We start from the raw sequence: 21,773 nt of genomic DNA on the forward strand, positions 1-21,773 counted from the left end.
CTCATCCACCTCTCCTGCTCTCCCTCTCTCATCCATCTCTCCTGTCTCCCTCTCTCATCCACCTCTCCTGCTCTCCCTCTCTCATCCATCTCTCCTGCTCTCCCTCTCTCATCCATCTCTGCGGTCTCTCTCATCCATCTCTCCTGTCTCCCTCTCTCATCCACCTCTCCTGCTCTCCCTCTCTCATCCATCTCTCCTGCTCTCCCTCTCTCATCCATCTCTGCGGTCTCTCTCATCCATCTCTCCTGTCTCCCTCTCTCATCCATCTCTCCTGCTCTCCCTCTCTCATCCATCTCTCCTGCTCTCCCTCTCTCATCCATCTCTGCGGTCTCTCTCATCCATCTCTCCTGTCTCCCTCTCTCATCCACCTCTCCTGCTCTCCCTCTCTCATCCATCTCTGCGGTCTCTCTCATCCATCTCTCCTGTCTCTCTCTCTCATCTATATTCTCTCCTGCTCTCCCTCTCTCATCCATCTCTGCGGTCTCTCTCATCCATCTCTCCTGTCTCCCTCTCTCATCCACCTCTCCTGCTCTCCCTCTCTCATCCATCTCTGCGGTCTCTCTCATCCATCTCTCCTGTCTCTCTCTCTCATCTATATTCTCTCCTGCTCTCCCCCTCTCATCCATCCCTGCGGTCTCTCTCATCCATCTCTCCTTTCTCTCTCTAATCTATCTTCTCTCTCCCTGTCTTCCCCCCCTCTCTCTGACAGTTTGCCATGCCGACCTCGGTGGTTACCGTGGTGAAAGCCAATGACCATAAATGTATTAATCGTCAGGAAACACAAGCACACAAGCTGTCCATCATTAAATCCAGACGTTAGATTACAAGCTACTGTTTCAGAGGTGGATGTACAGTTCAGAACTCTATCGTACTACACCCTCCCAGGATACACACACACACCCTCCCAGGATACACACACACACACACACACACACCCTCCCAGGATACACACACACACACACACACCCTCCCAGGATACACACACACACACACACACCCTCCCAGGATACACACACACACCCTCCCAGGATACACACACACACACACACACACACCCTCCCAGGATACACACACACACCCTCCCAGGATACACACACACACACACACACACACCCTCCCAGGATACACACACACACCCTCCCAGGATACACACACACACCCTCCCAGGATACACACACACACCCTCCCAGGATACACACACACACCCTCCCAGGATACACACACACACCCTCCCAGGATACACACACACACCCTCCCAGGATACACACACACACACCCTCCCAGGATACACACACACACACCCTCTCAGGATACACACACACCCTCCCAGGATACACACACACACCCTCCCAGGATACACACACACACCCTCCCAGGATACACACACACCCTCCCAGGATACACACACACACCCTCCCAGGATACACACACACACCCTCCCAGGATACACACACACACCCTCCCAGGATACACACACACCCTCCCAGGATACACACACACACCCTCCCAGGATACACACACACACCCTCCCAGGATACACACACACACCCTCCCAGGATACACACACACACACCCTCCCAGGATACACACACACACGCACACACCCTCCCAGGATACACACACACACGCACACACCCTCCCAGGATACACACACACACGCACACACCCTCCCAGGATACACACACACACACACACCCTCCCAGGATACACACACACGCACATACCCTCCCAGGATACACACACACACGCACACACCCTCCCAGGATACACACACACACACACACACCCTCCCAGGATACACGCACACGCACACACACACACGCACGCACGCACGCACGCACGCACGCACGCACACACGTACGCACGCACGCACGCACGTGCACGCACACGCACACACGCACGCGCGCGCGCGCGCACGCACGCACACACACACACACACGCACGAACGCACACACGCACGCACGCGCACACACACACACGCACGCACACACACACGCTTGTCAATAAAGTATAACGAATATTGTGTTTCTCTAACCCAAACCATAATCATGTTTCTACACAACAGACATCACTGTGTGGTGTGAAGTACTTTACAGTACTACTTAAGTAGTTTTTAGGGGGTATCTGTACTTTCCTATTTATATTTTTGACAACTTTTACTCCACTACATTCCTAAATAAAATAATGTACTTTTTACTACATACAATTTCCCTGTCACCCAAAAGTACTCGTTACATTTTGAATGTTTAGCAGGACAGTATACTGGCCCAATTCACGCACTTATCAGGAGAACATCCCTGTTCATCCCTACTGCCTCTGATCTGGAGGACTCACTAAACAGAGAACATCCCTGGTCATCCCTGCTGCCTCTGATCTGGTGGACTCACTAAACAGAGAACATCCCTGGTCATCCCTACTGCCTCTGATCTGGAGGACTCACTAAACACAGGTTTAGTATGTAAATGGTGTTGCAGAGTACCCCTGGCTATTTATTAATAAATACCTTTAAAAAACAAGAAAATGGTGCCCTACGGTTAGCTTAATATTAAGTAGCAACAGTTTTCATTGTTTATATTGAACTGTAGTGGAAAAAGTATTCAGCTGTCATACTTGAGTAAAAGTAAAAAGATAAATTAATAGAAAATGCATCAAGTAAAAGTGAAAGTCACCCAGTAAAATACTACTTGAGTAAAAGTCTAAAAGTATTTGATTTCAAATATACATAAGTAAATGTAATTGCTAAAATATACTTAAGTATCAAAAGTATAAATAATTTCAAATTCCTAATATTAAGTAAACCAGATTGCAAAAATGTTAAATTATTTTTTATATTAAGGATAGCCTGCGTGAATTGGACCATTTTCCTGTCTTGCTAAGCATTCAAAATGTAACGAGTACTTTTGGGTGTCAGGGAAAATGTAAGGAGTAAAAAGTACTATTTTCTGAGCACCAACCAAATCAGGTCACGTTATCTTCCTTTAGTCCAGCCAATCGTGACCAAGCTATCTGGGTCAACGTATTCAAACCTCTGTGTGTGTGTGTGTGTGTGTGTGTGTGTGTGTGTGTGTGTGTGTGTGTGTGTGTGTGTGTGTGTGTGTGTGTGTGTGTGTGTGTGTGTGTGTGTGTGTGTGTGTGTGTGTGTGTGTGTGTGTGTGTGTGTGTGTGTGTGTGTGTGTGTGTGTGTGTGTGTGTGTGTGTGTGCAGTCAGTCCCCAAGTCATTTAGCAGTTTGTTTTTTGGTTTGATGAGCCTAGGCGCCAAAATAGTATAAGAACAAGTGATCGCAATAAACGAATAAAACAATCTGCAGATGTAGTCATAAAATAGTCTCTCTCTCTCGCAGCTCTCTCTCTCGCAGCTCTCTCTCTCCCAGCTCTCTCTCTCCCAGCTCTCTCTCTCCCATCTCTCTCTCTCCCATCTCTCTCTCTCCCATCTCTCTCTCTCTCCCATCTCTCTCTCTCTCCCATCTCTCTCTCCCATCTCTCTCTCTCTCTCTCTCCCATCTCTCTCTCCCATCTCTCTCTCTCTCTCTCTCTCATCTATCTTGTTCCTAATTCTCTCTCTCCCATCTATCTTGTTCCTAATTCTCTCTCTCTCCCATCTATCTTGTTCCTAATTCTCTCTCTCTCCCATCTCTCTCTCTCCCATCTCTCTCTCTCCTATCTCTCTCTCTCCCATCTCTCTCTCCCATCTCTCTCTCTCTCCCATCTCTCTCTCCAGCTCTCTCTCCCATCTCAGCTCTCTCTCTCCCAGCTCTCTCTCTCCCAGCTCTCTCTCTGCCAATTCTCTCTCTGCCATCTCTCTCTCTCTCTCCCATCTATCTTGTTCCTAATTCTCTCTCTCCCATCTATCTTGTTCCTAATTCTCTCTCTCTCCCATCTATCTTGTTCCTAATTCTCTCTCTCTCCCATCTATCTTGTTCCTAATTCTCTCTCTCCCATCTATCTTGTTCCTAATTCTCTCTCTCTCCCATCTATCTTGTTCCTAATTCTCTCTCTCTCCCATCTCTCTCTCTCCCATCTCTCTCTCTCCCATCTCTCTCTCTCCCATCTCTCTCTCTCCCATCTCTCTCTCTCCCATCTCTCTCTCTCTCCCATCTCTCTCTCCAGCTCTCTCTCCCATCTCAGCTCTCTCTCTCTCCCAGCTCTCTCTCTCCCAGCTCTCTCTCTCCCATCTCTCTCTCCAGCTCTCTCTCCCATCTCAGCTCTCTCTCTCTCCCAGCTCTCTCTCTGCCATCTCTCTCTCTCCCATCTCTCTCTCTCCCATCTCTCTTGTTCCTAATTCTCGCTCTCATTTTTTGGTCAGCTGAAAGTTGAAGGGATTCAACAGTAATCCATTTCCCCAAATACAAAGATAATTTGAGGATCATGTTTCCCTGCCTCCATCTCTCTCTCTCTCTAGTCAGAATTTAGGTTAGTAACTGCCAATCTGATGTTCAAAAGTTCTTATCGGTTTTAAGAACTGATAGAGGATAAATTTCATTAAATAAAGTAAAATAAACTCTCTCTCTTTTAGTAAGGCGCCATCTTGGTGATTGGAGGACCTCTGGGCTCCTACTGATGGACTTCTTCCTGGTAACATGGTTCTCTGTCCCCCTCTTCTCTTCTCTGTCCTCCACTTCTCTTCTCTGTCCCTCTCGTCTCTTCCCTGTCCCTCTCTTCTCTTCCCTTTCCCCCTCTTCTCTGTCCCCCTCTTCTCTTCTCTGTCCCCCTCTTCTCTTCCCTGCCCCCCTCTTCTCTTCTCTGTCCCCCTCTTCTCTTCCCTGTCCCCCTCTTCTCTTCCCTTTCCCCCTCTTCTCTTCCCTCCCCCCCCTTCCCTGCCCCCCCCTTCCCTGCCCCCCTCTTCCCTGCCCCCCTCTTCCCTGCCCCCTCTCTTCTCTTCCCTGTCCCCTCTCTTCTCGTCGCTGTCCCCCTCTTCTCTTCTTCTCTTCCCTGTCCCCCTCTTCTCTTCCCTGTCCCCCTCTTTTTCTATATTCTCTTCCAACCCCTCTGCTTCTCTCTTGTTAAAACTAATGCCAGAATGTCACTCCCGGGGTGAGCGTGGGAGCTAGTTAATGTTAACTATTATTCAAGAACACGACGTGACGTGATCAGTGTGTGTTCCCTGAGTGCCTACGTGCGTAAACGTTGACATTAACCGCGACTGAACAGAAAGAGAGTGTTTATTTTCTTCATTATTTTATTTATTTATTTTATTTATTTAACCTTTATTTAACCAGGTAGGCAAATTGAGAACACGTTCTCATTTACAATTGCGACCTGGCCAAGATAAAGCAAAGCAGTTCGACACATACAACAACACATAGTTACACATGGAGTAAAACAAACATATAGTCAATGATACAGTGAAAAAAAAATAAGTCTATATACAATGTGAGCAAGTGAGGTGAGATAAGGGAGGTGAAGGCAAACAAATATATGTATAAATAAATAAAAATATAAAAAGGCCATGGTGGCGAAGTAAATACAACACAGCAAGTAAAATAAAACTAAAAAACACTGGAATGGTTGGTTTGCAGTGGAAGAAAGCGCAAAGTAGAGACAGAAATAATGGGGTGCAAAGGAGCAAAATAAATAAATAAATACAGTAGGTAAAGAGGTAGTTGTTTGGGCTAAATTATAGATGGGCTATGTACAGGTGCAGTAATCTATGAGCTGCTCTGACAGCTGGTGCTTAAAGCTAGTGAGGGAGATAAGTGTTTCCAGTTTCAGAGATTTTTGTAGTTCGTTCCAGTCATTGGCAGCAGAGAACTGGAAGGAGAGGCGGCCAAAGGAAGAATTGGTTTTGGGGGTGACCAGAGAGATAAACCTTCTGGAGTGCGTGCTACAGGTAGGTGTTGCTATGGTGACCAGCGAGCTGAGATAAGGGGGGACTTTACCTAGCAGGGTCTTGTAGATGACCTGGAACCAGTGGGTTTGGCGACGAGTATGAAGCGAGGGCCAGCCAACGAGAGTGTACAGGTCGCAGTGGTGGGTAGTATATGGGGCTTTGGTGACAAAACGGATGGCACTGTGATAGACTGCATCCAATTTATTGAGTAGGGTTTTGGAGGCTATTTTGTAAATGACATCACCGAAGTCGAGGATTGGTAGGATGGTCAGTTTTACAAGGGTATGTTTGGCAGCATGAGTGAAGGATGCTTTGTTGCGAAATAGGAAGCCAATTCTAGATTTAACTTTGGATTGGAGATGTTTGATGTGAGTCTGGAAGGAGAGTTTACAGTCTAACCAGACACCTAGGTATTTGTAGTTGTCCACATATTCTAGGTCAGAGCCGTCCAGAGTAGTGATGTTGGACAGGCGGGCAGGTGCAGGCAGCGATCGGTTGAAGAGCATGCATTTAGTTTTACTTGTATTTAAGAGCAATTGGAGGCCACGGAAGGAGAGTTGTATGGCATTGAAGCTCGCCTGGAGGGTTGTTAACACAGTGTCAAAAGAAGGGCCAGAAGTATACAGAATAGTGTCGTCTGCGTAGAGGTGGATCAGAGAATCACCAGCAGCAAGAGCGACATCATTGATGTATACAGAGAAGAGAGTCGGTCCAAGAATTGAACCCTGTGGCACCCCCATGGAGACTGCCAGAGGCCCGGACAACAGACCCTCCGATTTGACACACTGAACTCGATCAGAGAAGTAGTTGGTGAACCAGGCGAGGCAATCATTAGAGAAACCAAGGCTGTCGAGTCTGCCGATGAGGATGTGGTGATTGACAGAGTCAAAAGCCTTGGCCAGGTCAATGAATACGGCTGCACAGTATTGTTTCCTATCGATGGCGGTTAAGATATCGTTTATGACCTTGAGCGTGGCTGAGGTGCACCCATGACCAGCTCTGAAACCAGATTGCATAGCGGAGAAGGTATGGTGGGATTCGAAATGGTCGGTAATCTGTTTGTTGACTTGGCTTTCGAAGACCTTAGAAAGGCAGGGTAGGATAGATATAGGTCTGTAGCTGTTAGGGTCAAGAGTGTCCCCCCCTTTGAAGAGGGGGATAACCGCAGCTGCTTTCCAATCTTTGGGAATCTCAGACGACACGAAAGAGAGGTTGAAAAGGCTAGTAATAGGGGTGGCAACAATTTCAGCAGATAGTTTTAGAAAGAAAGGGTCCAGATTATCTAGCCCGGCTGATTTGTAAGGGTCCAGATTTTGCAGCTCTTTTAGAACATCAGCTGACTGTATTTGGGAGAAAGAGAAATGGGGAAGGCTTGGGCGAGTAGCAGAGGGGAGGGCAGTGCTGTTGTCCGGGGTAGGGGTAGCCAGGTGGAAAGCATGGCCAGCCGTAGAAAAATGCTTATTGAAATTCTCAATTATAGTGGATTTGTCGGTGGTGACAGTGTTTCCTATCTTCAGAGCAGTTGGAAGCTGGGAGGAGGTGTTCTTATTCTCCATGGACTTTACAGTGTCCCAGAACTTTTTTGAATTTGTGTTGCAGGAAGCAAATTTCTGCTTGAAAAAGCTAGCCTTGGCTTTTCTAACTGCCTGTGTATACTGGTTTCTAGCTTCCCTGAAAAGTTGCATATCACGGGGGCTGTTCGATGCTAATGCAGAACGCCATAGGATGTTTTTCTGTTGGTTAAGGGCAGTCAGGTCAGGAGAGAACCAAGGGCTATATCTGTTCCTGGTTCTAAATTTCTTGAATGGGGCATGCTTATTCAAGATGGTGAGGAAGGCATTTTTTTTAAATGTCCAGGCATCCTCTACTGACGGGATGAGATCAATATCCTTCCAGGATACCTCGGCCAGGTCGATTAGAAAGGCCTGCTCGCTGAAGTGTTTCAGGGAGCGTTTGACAGTGATGAGTGGAGGTCGTTTGTCCGCTGACCCATTACGGATGCAGGCAATGAGGCAGTGATCGCTGAGATCTTGGTTGAAAACAGCAGAGGTGTATTTGGAGGGCAAGTTTGTTAGGATGATATCTATGAGGGTACCCGTGTTTACGGAATTGGGGTGGTACCTGGTAGGTTCATTGATAATTTGTGTGAGATTGAGGGCATCAAGCTTAGATTGTAGGGTGGCTGGGGTGTTAAGCATGTTTAAATTTAGGTCGCCTAGCAGCACGAGCTCTGAAGATAGATGGGGGGCAATCAGTTCACATATAGTGTCCAGAGCACAGCTGGGGGCAGAGGGTGGTCTATAGCAGGCGGCAACGGTGAGAGACTTGTTTTTAGAGAGGTGGATTTTTAAAAGTAGAAGTTCAAATTGTTTGGGAACAGACCTGGATAGTAAAACAGAACTCTGCAGGCAATCTTTGCAATAGATTGCAACACCGCCCCCTTTGGCCGTTCTATCTTGTCTGAAAATCTTGTAGTTGGGGATGAAAATGTCAGAATTTTTGGTGGTCTTTCTAAGCCAGGATTCAGACACGGCTAAAACATCCGGGTTGGCAGAGTGTGCTAAAGCAGTGAACAAAACAAACTTAGGGAGGAGGCTTCTAATGTTAACATGCATGAAACCAAGGCTATTACGGTTACAGAAGTCATCAAAAGAGAGCGCCTGGGGAATAGGAGTGGAGCTAGGTACTGCAGGGCCTGGATTCACCTCTACATCACCAGAGGAACAGAGGAGGAGTAGGATAAGGGTACGGCTAAAAGCTATGAGAATTGGTCGTCTAGAACTTCTAGAGCAGAGAGTAAAAGGAAGTTTCTGGGGGCGATAAAATAGCTTAAAGGAATAATGTACAGACAAAGGTATGGTAGGATGTGAATACAGTGGAGGTAAACCTAGGTATTGAGTGATGATGAGAGAGATATTGTCTCTAGAAACATCATTGAAACCAGGTGATGTCATCGCATATGTGGGTGGTGGAACTGTGAGGTTGGATATGGTATAGTGGTCAGGGCTAGAGGCTCTACAGTGAAATAAGCCAATAAACACTAACCAGAACAGCAATGGACAAGGCATATTTACATTAAGGAGAGGCATGCTTAATTGAGTGATCAATAAGGGTCCAGTGAGTAGAGGTTGGTTGGGGTCACGGCGATCCAGACAGCTGGCCGGGTAGATGGCTATCGGTAGCAAGATAGCATAGTATGGAAGTCTATTTGTAGATACCTCGTGCGTTTCCGTCGGTAGGTTAGTGGGGTTCCGTGTGGTAGAGGGGATCAATCCAAATTGGCAAAATAGATATAGTGACCCAAGAAAAAAAAAATATATATATTTTTAATAAAAAATAAAAAATAATAATAATAATAATAATAATTGTCCGATATACTTATTCAGATAGCAGCCGATAAGACAGCTAACGGTTAGCGGGCCCCAGATGAGCGTTCAGGTAACGTCGGGACGGAGGTGCCAGTTGGATAACTCCCTCGGGCAGATAACGTCGGCAGTCAGTCGTGAAGGCCCGGTGGGGCTCCGTATCTGCAGCAACAACAAAACAACAAAAAAACGGGTCCAGATAGGTGACTGTAGCCCAGGAATGGCTGATGGAACTCCTCAGCTGGCTAGCTCCGGAATGATTTGAGTTTGCTCCGGGATCGACGTAAGCCAGTAGTCACACGGTTTGCAGCTAGCTAGCTGCAAATGTCCAGAGCCTGCGGCTGAAATCCGGGGAAACTGAGAGAAAAAAAAAGTCCCAGAATGCTCCGGTCCGAGTCGCGTTGCACAAAAGTGCCGGTAGATTATCGAGCTAAAGGAATAGCTGATGACCACAAAACGTGGGCAGCTGAAACACCAACGCTAGCCAGCAGACCGGCTAATTTCTGGGCAGCTACAGATTAGCTATTATTTCCTACGTAAATAGAATAAATTAAAAGGAGGTCATAAAATCTGTCGGGGATTGCAACCCTAAATGGCCGATAGGGCTCTGGTCTAAAGTAGTGCACTATGTAGGGACTAGGGTTCTATAGGGCTCTGGTCTAAAGTAGTGCACTATGTAGGGACTAGGGTTCTATAGGGCTCTGGTCTAAAGTAGTGCACTATGTAGGGACTAGGGTTCTATAGGGCTCTGGTCTAAAGTAGTGCACTATGTAGGGACTAGGGTTCAATAGGGCTCTGGTCTAAAGTAGTGCACTATGTAGGGACTAGGGTTCTATAGGGCTCTGGTCTAAAGTAGTGCACTATGTAGGGACTAGGGTTCAATAGGGCTCTGGTCTAAAGTAGTGCACTATGTAGGGACTAGGGTTCTATAGGGCTCTGGTCTAAAGTAGTGCACTATGTAGGGACTAGGGTTCTATAGGGCTCTGGTCTAAAGTAGTGCACTATGTAGGGACTAGGGTTCTATAGGGCTCTGGTCTAAAGTAGTGCACTATATAGGGAATAGGGTTCTATAGGGCTCTGGTCTAAAGTAGTGCACTATGTAGGGACTAGGGTTCTATAGGGCTCTGGTCTAAAGTAGTGCACTATGTAGGGACTAGGGTTCTATAGGGCTCTGGTCTAAAGTAGTGCACTATGTAGGGACTAGGGTTCTATAGGGCTCTGGTCTAATGTAGTGCACTATGTAGGGACTAGGGTTCTATAGGGCTCTGGTCTAAAGTAGTGCACTATGTAGGGACTAGGGTTCTATAGGGCTCTGGTCTAAAGTAGTGCACTATGTAGGGACTAGGGTTCTATAGGGCTCTGGTCTAAAGTAGTGCACTATGTAGGGACTAGGGTTCTATAGGGCTCTGGTCTAAAGTAGTGCACTATGTAGGGACTAGGGTTCTATAGGGCTCTGGTCTAAAGTAGTGCACTATGTAGGGACTAGGGTTCTATAGGGCTCTGGTCTAAAGTAGTGCACTATATAGGGAATAGGGTGCCATAGGGCTCTGGTCTAAAGTAGTGCACTATGTAGGGACTAGGGTTCTATAGGGCTCTGGTCTAAAGTAGTGCACTATGTAGGGACTAGGGTTCTATAGGGCTCTGGTCTAAAGTAGTGCACTATATAGGGACTAGGGTTCTATAGGGCTCTGGTCTAAAGTAGTGCACTATGTAGGGACTAGGGTTCTATAGGGCTCTGGTCTAAAGTAGTGCACTATGTAGGGACTAGGGTTCTATAGGGCTCTGGTCTAAAGTAGTGCACTATGTAGGGACTAGGGTTCTATAGGGCTCTGGTCTAAAGTAGTGCACTATATAGGGAATAGGGTGCCATAGGGCTCTGGTCTAAAGTAGTGCACTATGTAGGGACTAGGGTTCTATAGGGCTCTGGTCTAAAGTAGTGCACTATGTAGGGACTAGGGTTCTATAGGGCTCTGGTCTAAAGTAGTGCACTATATAGGGACTAGGGTTCTATAGGGCTCTGGTCTAAAGTAGTGCACTATGTAGGGACTAGGGTTCTATAGGGCTCTGGTCTAAAGTAGTGCACTATATAGGGACTAGGGTTCTATAGGGCTCTGGTCTAAAGTAGTGCACTATGTAGGGACTAGGGTTCTATAGGGCTCTGGTCTAAAGTAGTGCACTATGTAGGGACTAGGGTTCTATAGGGCTCTGGTCTAAAGTAGTGCACTATGTAGGGACTAGGGTTCTATAGGGCTCTGGTCTAAAGTAGTGCACTATATAGGGAATAGGGTGCCATAGGGCTCTGGTCTAAAGTAGTGCACTATGTAGGGACTAGGGTTCTATAGGGCTCTGGTCTAAAGTAGTGCACTATGTAGGGACTAGGGTTCTATAGGGCTCTGGTCTAAAGTAGTGCACTATATAGGGACTAGGGTTCTATAGGGCTCTGGTCTAAAGTAGTGCACTATGTAGGGACTAGGGTTCTATAGGGCTCTGGTCTAAAGTAGTGCACTATGTAGGGACTAGGGTTCTATAGGGCTCTGGTCTAAAGTAGTGCACTATATAGGGAATAGGGTGCCATAGGGCTCTGGTCTAAAGTAGTGCACTATATTGGGAATAGGGTTCTATAGGGCTCTGGTTCAAAAGTAGTGCACTATGTAGGGAATATAGAATGCCATTTGGGACTACACAAAATTATGTAAATAAGCGATACCAAGTAAATACCAACTAATCTATGCTGGATATGTGGCGACAGACACTTAATCATGTGGTGCGTCACTAATTTGATTATTAAAATAAACCACATTTATTTTTTTTTATTTTTTTAGGGAGTAGGTCAGCTTTAATATAGCAGATAGATTGTAGCTTACATCAATGAAGTTGTCTGCATCATTTCTAATCCCAAATATATTTTGGGGGGAAATATATATTTGTTTATACATACTACTGTTCAAAAGTTTGGGGTCAGTTCGAAATGTCCTTGTTTTTTAAAGAAAAGCACATTATTTGTCCATTAAAATAACATCAAATTGGTCAGAAATACAGTGTAGACATTGTTAATATTATAAATGACTATTGTAGCTGGAAACGGCTGATTTTTAATGGAATATCTACATAGGCGTACAGAGGCCCATTATCAGCAACCATCACTCCTGTGTTCCAATGGCATGTTGTGTTAGCTAATCCAAGTTTATCATTTTAAAAGGCTAATTGATCATTAGAAAACCCTTTTGTAATTATGTTAGCACAGCTGAAAACTGTTGTCCTGATTAAAGAAGCAATAAAACTGTCCTTCTTTAGACTAGTTGAGTATCTGGAGCATCAGCATTTGTGGGTTCGATTACAGGCTCAAAATGGCCAGAAACAAATAACTTTCTTCTGAAACTCATCAGTCTATTCTTGTTCTGAGAAATGAAGCTCTATTTCATGCGAGAAATTGCCAAGAAACTGAAGATCTCGTACAATGCTGTGTACTACTCCCTTCACAGAACAGAGCAAACTGCCTCTAACCAGAATATAAAGAGGAGTGGAAGGCCCCGGTGCACAACTGAGCAAGAGGACAAGTACATTAGAGTCTAGTTTGAAAAACAGACGCCTCACAAGTCCTCAACTAGCAGCTTCATTAAATAGTACCTTGCAAAACACCCGTCTCAAAGTCAACAGTGAAGAGGCGACTCCGGGATGCTGGCCTTCTAGTCAGAGTTGCAAAGAAAAAGTCATATCTCAGAATGGCCAATAAAAATAAAAGATTAAGATGGGCAAAAGAACACAGACACTGGACAGAGGAACTCTGCCTAGAAGGCCAGCATCCCGGAGTCGCCTCTTCACTGTTGACGTTGAGACTGGACAGAGGAACTCTGACTAGAAGGCCAGCATCCTGGAGTCGCCTCTTCACCCCGATCCAGCCATTATTTTTTTTCAATTTTTTTTCGGGGTTGGATCAGCTTTACTATTGCAGATAGATTGTACCTTCCTCAATGTAATTATGTGCATCACTTCCAATCTCCCGTATATTTTTTGGGTAAATATATACAGTACCAGTCAAAAGTTTGGACACACCTACTCATTCCAGGGTCTTTCTTTATTTTTACGATTTTCTACATTGTAGAATAATAGTGAAGACTGTCGTGGAAAATTGCAAGATTATGTTATAATGCTTGTATTGCATTATAATGGTTGTTACATTCGACAGAGTAGAGTATTGTGTGTGTGTTCTACTGAGGATGGGCCTCTATGAGATAGCACTGACAGAGGAGATTTACGATGTCTTTGGGTGATAAAACCTAAAGAGCATTCCAGAGAACATGAGCTAATGGTTCTGTTCTATACCGTACCAGGAAGAGACAGTTCCTGTTTGGAGTAGGAGGGGGCCCGACACTGGTTTTTACAATGAAAACTGTTGACACAGCAGTAACTGTCTGCTATGTTTTATAGATATCTTTCATACAAATCTTAACCTTTGTGAACAGTTCCTAAGATCTGTGGTTCGTCAGTGTAAGTTGAGAGGGGTGTATCTTGGTCTATAAAAGATCTTTGTACTTTTCCGTTGGTTACTTCTCAACGGTTCATTAGAAATAGTGAATTGTTGAAAGTCAAAGGCTATTGCAAAGCTTATTATTATTAAAGATGTAGTTTTAAAGTATAACTCTGACTGGTGTGTAGTTTGTAACTCTCCTCATTTGGTAAAGCAGAAATATGCCACCACAAGACATCACAACTATGAAATAACACATACGGAATCATGTAGTAACCAAAAAAGTGTTCAACAAATCAAAATATATTTGAGATTCTTCAAAGTCGCCACCCGATGCCTTGAGTTTGAGTTTATTTGACTTTATTTATTTTATTTTTACAGGGACAGTGCACATTGATCAACGTTTCAGAAAAAGTGCCGGTTTTAGCCAGCCGGCTAATTTTCAACCGCAGTCCCTGGGCAGGTTATTAAAAACAATTACAATATAGACAATCAATGAGCAGTGAGCACACGCAGAGCAACATAGGACAAGCAAGACGTAGCATACAGACAGAGCAACATAGGACAAGCAAGACATAGCATACAGACAGAGCAACATAGGACAAGCAAGACATAGCATACAGACAGAGCAACATAGAACAAGCAAGACGTAACATATAGACAGAGCAACATAGGACAAGCAAGACGTAGCATACAGACAGAGCAACATATGACAAGCAAGACATAGCATGCAGACAGAGCAACATAGAACAAGCAAGACGTAGCATATAGACAGAGCAACATATGACAAGCAAGACATAGCATACAGACAGAGCAACATAGGACAAGCAAGACATAGCATACAGACAGAGCAACATAGGACAAGCAAGACATAGCATACAGACAGAGCAACATAGGACAAAAAGCAACAAGACAAAATTCATAAAAGCAAAAAAATGTTTCCACACTTCACAAGCTACAGACAACAGGCAACATGGAAAGCGGCAACACACAGCTAGGGACCATGTTCACAAATCTGATTGGCCTTCAACCATGTCTTCATGTTTTTTGTGAAAGTGTGATATGTGGTGCAGTTATGTGTGTCTGATGGCAGTGTATTCCAGACATGGGAAGCTCTCACAGAGAAAGCAGATTTACTAAAGGTGCTTTTCCTTAGGGGAACTATACAGTCACCTCTCATGGCAGAGCTTGTGGATCTGCTGCCATATGTTTGTGTTTTCTGTTTAACAAAAGTACTGAGTGGAGGGGGGGCCAGGCCATTTAGGATATTGAATACAAGACATGCGTCGGTGTATTGCACAAGATTTTCCCAACTCAGGAGCTCATGCTTTCTGAGGATGTAACAGTGATGATGGCTATTGGGCTTCCTATCAAGCACTTTGAGAGCCTGTTTGTAGACAGACTGGATGGGTTTTAATGTTGTACTGCAAGCTTGGGCCCAACTAGTCAAGCAATATGTTAAGTGGGGGAGTATCATAGATTTGAAGTACAGTTTTGCTACCTCTGTAGTCAAACATTTTGTATAAATCGGAAATTAGCTAGGTTGAATTTGGTTATTTGAGTTACCTTTTTCACCTGCTTTTTAAAAGAGAGGTTGGAATCAAGTACGATGCCAAGGTACTTAAAATCAGATACCACCTGGAGCTTCTCCCCTGACACACAGACATCTGTCTCAGTAGCATCAGATACCACCTGGAGCTTCTCCCCTGACACATAGACATCTGGCTCAGTAGCATCAGATACCACCTGGAGCTTCTCCCCTGACACACAGACATCTGTCTCAGTAGCATCAGATACCACCTGGCGCTTCTCCCCTGACACATAGACATCTGGCTCAGTAGCATCAGATACCACCTGGAGCTTCTCCCCTGACACACAGACATCTGGCTCAGTAGCATCAGATACCAGCTGGAGCTTCTCCCCTGACACACAGACATCTGGCTCAGTAGCATCAGATACCACCTGGAGCTTCTCCCTGACACACAGACATCTGGCTCAGTAGCATCAGATACCACCTGGAGCTTCTCCCTGACACACAGACATCTGGCTCAGTAGCATATGTTGCCCTCTTTGTGAAAAACATGCAGACAGTTTTTTTCACCATTACAGTAGTGAGTCACTGAGTCACTTTGTAACCTGGACCATTACAGTAGTGAGTCACTGAGCCACTTTGTAACCTGGACCATTACAGTAGTGAGTCACTGAGCCACTTTGTAACCTGGACCATTACAGTAGTGAGTCACTGAGTCACTTTGTATCCTGGACCATTACAGTAGTGAGTCACTGAGCCACTTTGTAACCTGGACCATTACAGTAGTGAGTCACTGAGCCACTTTGTAACCTGGACCATTACAGTAGTGAGTCACTGAGCCACTTTGTAACCTGGACCATTACAGTAGTGAGTCACTGAGCCACTTTGTAACCTGGACCATTACAGTAGTGAGTCACTGAGCCACTTTGTAACCTGGACCATTACAGTAGTGAGTCACTGAGCCACTTTGTAACCTGGACCATTACAGTAGTGAGTCACTGAGCCACTTTGTAACCTGGACCATTACAGTAGTGAGTCACTGAGCCACTTTGTAACCTGGACCATTACAGTAGTGAGTCACTGAGCCACTTTGTAACCTGGACCATTACAGTAGTGAGTCACTGAGCCACTTTGTAACCTGGACCATTACAGTAGTGAGTCACTGAGCCACTTTGTAACCTGGACCATTACAGTAGTGAGTCACTGAGTCACTTTGTATCCTGGACCATTACAGTAGTGAGTCACTGAGCCACTTTGTAACCTGGACCATTACAGTAGTGAGCCACTTTGTAACCTGGACCATTACAGTAGTGAGTCACTGAGCCACTTTGTAACCTGGACCATTACAGTAGTGAGTCACTGAGCCACTTTGTAACCTGGACCATTACAGTAGTGAGTCACTGAGCCACTTTGTAACCTGGACCATTACAGTAGTGAGTCACTGAGCCACTTTGTAACCTGGACCATTACAGTAGTGAGTCACTGAGCCACGTTGTATCCTGGTCCATTACAGTAGTGAGTCACTGAGCCACTTTGTAACCTGGACCATTACAGTAGTGAGTCACTGAGCCACTTTGTAACCTGGACCATTACAGTAGTGAGTCACTGAGCCACTTTGTAACCTGGACCATTACAGTAGTGAGTCACTGAGCCACTTTGTAACCTGGACCATTACAGTAGTGAGTCACTGAGCCACTTTGTAACCTGGAACATTACAGTAGTGAGTCACTGAGCCACTTTGTAACCTGGACCATTACAGTAGTGAGTCACTGAGTCACTTTGTAACCTGGACCATTACAGTAGTGAGTCACTGAGCCACTTTGTAACCTGGACCATCTGTTTCAGTAGCTATAGTTAGCTATCTAACTATATAGCTAGGTGTCAGCATCTAAAATAACCCTAATTTATAAGACAGTTATAGACCTGTCCTGGTAAAAACAAGTGGAGAGAATTATGACTGTCATGGCTTCACTAAAAAGTTTATTGTGAGATAAACTTAACAGTGCCAAATAAACTTTTATGTATGCAAAAATCACGTTCAAGATGGAACTAAATAGCATACGCTAGTTTAAAGAGGCACTGTGCAGAAATCTCTCCGTCATTTCCTGGTTGCTAACGTTCTAATAGTTCGCCTAATTCCAGTTGATGTGACAAAAACAAGCAAATATAGTGTAAAGAATCATTGTACCATCTAAACCGCTGGGAAATATATTTTCCCTAACCATAAATATAGTATTTTAAGCTGGTGTACAAAACCGAAACAAAACTTAAAAACCGTCACGCATAGAAATGGTGCACATAGAACAGATCTACGGCTTCTTAGACTGGCTTTCAATGAGAATGACAGATCTATAACACATAGTTCTATGTGAATTTGGTCAGGTCGCCCCAAAAAAGTTAAATATTGTAGAATTATGTTCTTTATTTAGTTCAGGCTAAAGATAAAGTACGAGGTTTCGGTTTGTTTATATAACCACTTGTGTCAACATTTAATGCTCAGTTTGCAGTGTGTGTGTGTGTGTGTGTGTGTGTGTGTGTGTGTGTGTGTGTGTGTGTGTGTGTGTGTGTGTGTGTGTGTGTGTGTGTGTGTGTGTGTGTGTGTGTTGTGTTGAATTTCGCCTTGGTCAAACACCTGAAACAGCTTTTTCCTGCACAGAATGAAGCTTCATTCTGTGTCAAAAATGTATTTTTTTTCTTCATATCTCAGCATACATCTTGAGCTGTCTGTATCCTCCTGGCTGGTGGTTCTTTATTTAAAATAAAATACATTTGCTTCTCTGCATCTCTGCTAAAATATGGGTTAAAGATTGAAAGCAATGTGAGTCTTAGTACATTTAGTTATTGCTTGCTTTTCTAAAGTCTACTAACCTTGCCAGCAGGCATGCCAAGAGTGTGCAAAGCTGCATTCCAGATGACTACCTCATGAAGCTGGTTGAGAAAATGCCAAGAGTATGCAAAGCTGCATTCCAGGTGACTACCTCATGTAGCTGGTTGAGAGAATGCCAAGAGTGTGCAAAGCTGTCATCAAGGCAAAGGGAAGCGACTTTGAAGAATCTCAAATATAAAATATATATATTTGTTTAACACTTTTTTGGTTACTACATGATTCCATATGTGTTATTTCATAGTTTTGATGTCTTCACTATTATTCTACAATGTAGAAAATTGTAAAAATAAAGAAAAACCCTTGAATGAGTAGGTGTGTCCAAACTTTTGACTGGTACTGTATAGTAGGTGTGCCTAAACTGTTGACGTCAAAAGTTTGGACACACCTACTCATTCAATGGTTTTTCTTTATCTTTGCCACAGGGGCAGATTTGTCCTGTAAAAAGAAAAAGAGAAGAAAATAAATACATATATTTGTTATATATTTTATTTTTACAGGACAAATCTGCCCCTGTGGCCATGACGCCTCGGATCCAATACAACCCACCCATTGTAGCTGCTCCAAGATGGCAACTCCGCGCAAATGGGCATTGAATCTCAACAAGGAACCAGTCGGTGGATGTATTTGAGTCATGTTTATTGGAAAAGTATTTCAGCAAATATAGAAAGACGTGCAACTACAGAGGACAAACAAGCGTTTCATAATTAAAAACATTTTTTAAAGTAGTGACCTTCTGCAAATCAATGGAGTTGGAGTTGAATTCCACAAAACCTGGTCTCTGTTCCGCAGTTCATCAGAAACTGAATTCTCAATGGAGTGGAATATAGTCAGCTAATGATGGCATAACATATTTATAATGAACTGTAGTGGGAAAAGTATTCAGCTGTCATACTTGAGTAAAAGTAAAAAGATAAATTAATAGAAAATGCATCAAGTAAAAGTGAAAGTCACCCAGTAAAATACTACTTGAGTAAAAGTCTAAAAGTATTTGATTTCAAATATACATAAGTAAATGTAATTGCTAAAATATACTTAAGTATCAAAAGTAAAAGTATAAATCATTTCAAATTCCTAATATTAAGTAAACCAGATTGCAAAAATGTTAAATTATTTTTTATATTAAGGATAGCCTGGGGCACACTGCGTGAATTGGACCATTTTCCTGTCTTGCTAAGCATTCAAAATGTAACGAGTACTTTTGGGTGTCAGGGAAAATGTAAGGAGTAAAAAGTACATTCTTTTATTTAGGAATGTAGTGAAGTAAAAGTAAAAGTAATAGTCAAAAATATAAATAGTAAAATAAAGTACAGATACCCCCCAAAAAACTACTTTAAGCAACGTTAGTAATTTACACCACTGATATTGAACACATGGTCGCATGCCATTTACTAATAGTTTACAACGATAATCGAAGATACAAACGTAGAAAGAAATGTAAACATTAAATATAAAACTTAGTTCAATATAGCCTACCTCGCAACGGTGCAATCGGTGTAGAGCGCCTCGAAGTCCCGCCTGGAGATGAGTTTGCAGCGGTTGACTCCCGGTTGGATCGCACCGAGCCCCCTCAGGACCCGGACCTGCGACACAGTACACACAACCGGACAAATATCCAGGCGTTTCAGCTTGGTGTAAACGGTATGAAGCCCGCCGACGAGGTGTTTCAGAAAGAGCTCAAACACTTGAGGTAAACAAATCAAGTCGTCCTGTCCTCCGACGCTGAAAGACGCGACTTTTACTCCGTGTACATCCACCATTCTGCACTCACTGGTTGTGGTTGTAGTTGTAGCGGTGGAAATTCCTCGATCTCGAAAAACCGGTGTGTTGGTGAATCCCAAGCCACCGGATGGGACTCCTGAGCCGGGGTGGAAGGGGTTGAGGAGTCCGGTGGTGGTGAGCCGCGGGGAGGGGGAGTCTAGATGAGGGCTGGTGGTTGTAGCGGTGTAGATAGGGTCGGAGCGGAATATTCCCAAGGAGGAAGGTGCTCCTGAGCCGGGTGAGAGGACAGGAGGGGTCGCCGAGGCGGCCATAGTCGTGGACATGGTCACTTTCACTTGTTTCTCTCTCTCACTGGCGCTTATTTGTGCTCTATCCTCTCCTCACCCTCTCTCTGTCTCTCTGTGTGAACTTGTGCTTTTCTCTCGGTTTCCCACGCTCTACCCTGGTCGTCACTAGTTACCACCACAGTCACAAAGTCAGAAGGCCCGCCTACTCGACCAATCAATGTGCTAGACAGCGCAGCTTCTGATGTCATTGATCCAATCACATTGTTAGTTACATGCGCCGAATAGAACAGGTGTAGTAGACCTCACAGTGAAATGCTGAATACAACAGGTGTAGTAGACCTCACAGTGAAATGCTGAATACAACAGGTGTAGTAGACCTCACAGTGAAATGCTGAATACAACAAGTGTAGTAGACCTCACAGTGAAATGCTGAATACAATAGGTGTAGTAGACCTCACAGTGAAATGCTGAATACAACAGGTGTAGTAGACCTTACAGTGAAATGCTGAATACAACAGGTGTAGTAGACCTCACAGTGAAATGCTGAATACAACAGGTGTAGTAGACCTCACAGTGAAATGCTGAATACAACAGGTGTAGTAGACCTTACAGTGAAATGCTGAATACAACAGGTGTAGTAGACCTCACAGTGAAATGCTGAATGCAACAGGTGTAGTAGACCTCACAGTGAAATGCTGAATACAACAGGTGTAGTAGACCTTACAGTGAAATGCTGAATACAACAGGTGTAGTAGACCTCACAGTGAAATGCTGAATACAACAGGTGTAGTAGACCTCACAGTGAAACGCTGAATACAACAGGTGTAGTAGACCTTACAGTGAAATGCTGAATACAACAGGTGTAGTAGACCTCACAGTGAAATGCTGAATACAACAGGTGTAGTAGACCTCACAGTGAAATGCTGAATACAACAGGTGTAGTAGACCTTACAGTGAAATGCTGAATACAACAGGTGTAGTAGACCTTACAGTGAAATGCTGAATACAACAGGTGTAGTAGACCTTACAGTGAAATGCTGAATACAACAGGTGTAGTAGACCTTACAGTGAAATGCTGAATACAACAGGTGTAGGTAGACCTTATAGTGAAATGCTGAATACAACTGTCATGTTTTGTCTTTGATCATGTCTTGTCCCTGTGCTTCCCTCTGCTGGTCTTATTAGGTTCTTTCTCTTTCTCTCTCTCTATCGTTCCGTTCATGCTCCCAGCTGTTTCTCATTCTCCCTACGACCTCATTTACTCTTTCACACCTGTCCCCTATTTTGCCCTCTGATTAGAGTCCCTATTTCTCCCTCTGTTTTCCGCTCCTGTCCTTGTCGGATTCTTGTTTGATGTTGCAGTTCCTGTGTCTTTTTCCGCCCTGTCGTGTTCTTTTGCCTTCTTCAGATGCTGCGTGTGAGCAGGTGTCTATGTCAGCTACGGCCTGTGCCTTCCTGAAGCGACCTGCAGTCTGTGGTCGCGTCTCCAGTCGTTCCTCTCTATTGACGAGAGGATTTCAGTTTCCTGTTTTGGATTTCCATTGATTTATATCCAGGAGTATCATTATTTGTTTTATACTGGAATAAAGACTCTGTTACTATTACGTCGCTTTTGGGTCCTCATTCATCTGCATAACAGAAGAATCCGACCAAGAATGGACCCAGCGACTACGGATTCTCTCAACACT

General features: G+C 44.3%; 1 protein-coding gene across 4 annotated transcripts in view; it reads right to left on the reverse strand.

The window, feature by feature from the left end:
* dachb (dachshund b) overlaps nucleotides 1-20,243 on the reverse strand; it is a 90,371-nt gene extending 70,128 nt beyond the window's left edge. For 2 of the 4 annotated variants that reach the window (XM_071334157.1, XM_071334156.1), the window contains exon 1: nucleotides 19,553-20,242. In XM_071334157.1, coding sequence (XP_071190258.1) covers nucleotides 19,553-20,121 — 569 coding nt within the window. In that variant the 5' untranslated portion in view covers nucleotides 20,122-20,242. Of the gene's footprint in view, nucleotides 1-19,552 lie in introns of all 4 variants that reach the window. The other 2 variants (XM_071334154.1, XM_071334155.1) reach the window with 2 other exon arrangements.
* Nucleotides 20,244-21,773: the final 1,530 nt, after the last annotated feature.

This window comes from Salvelinus alpinus, chromosome 11 (genome assembly GCF_045679555.1).
Source record: "Salvelinus alpinus chromosome 11, SLU_Salpinus.1, whole genome shotgun sequence".
NCBI classification, from domain to species: Eukaryota; Metazoa; Chordata; class Actinopteri; order Salmoniformes; family Salmonidae; genus Salvelinus; species Salvelinus alpinus.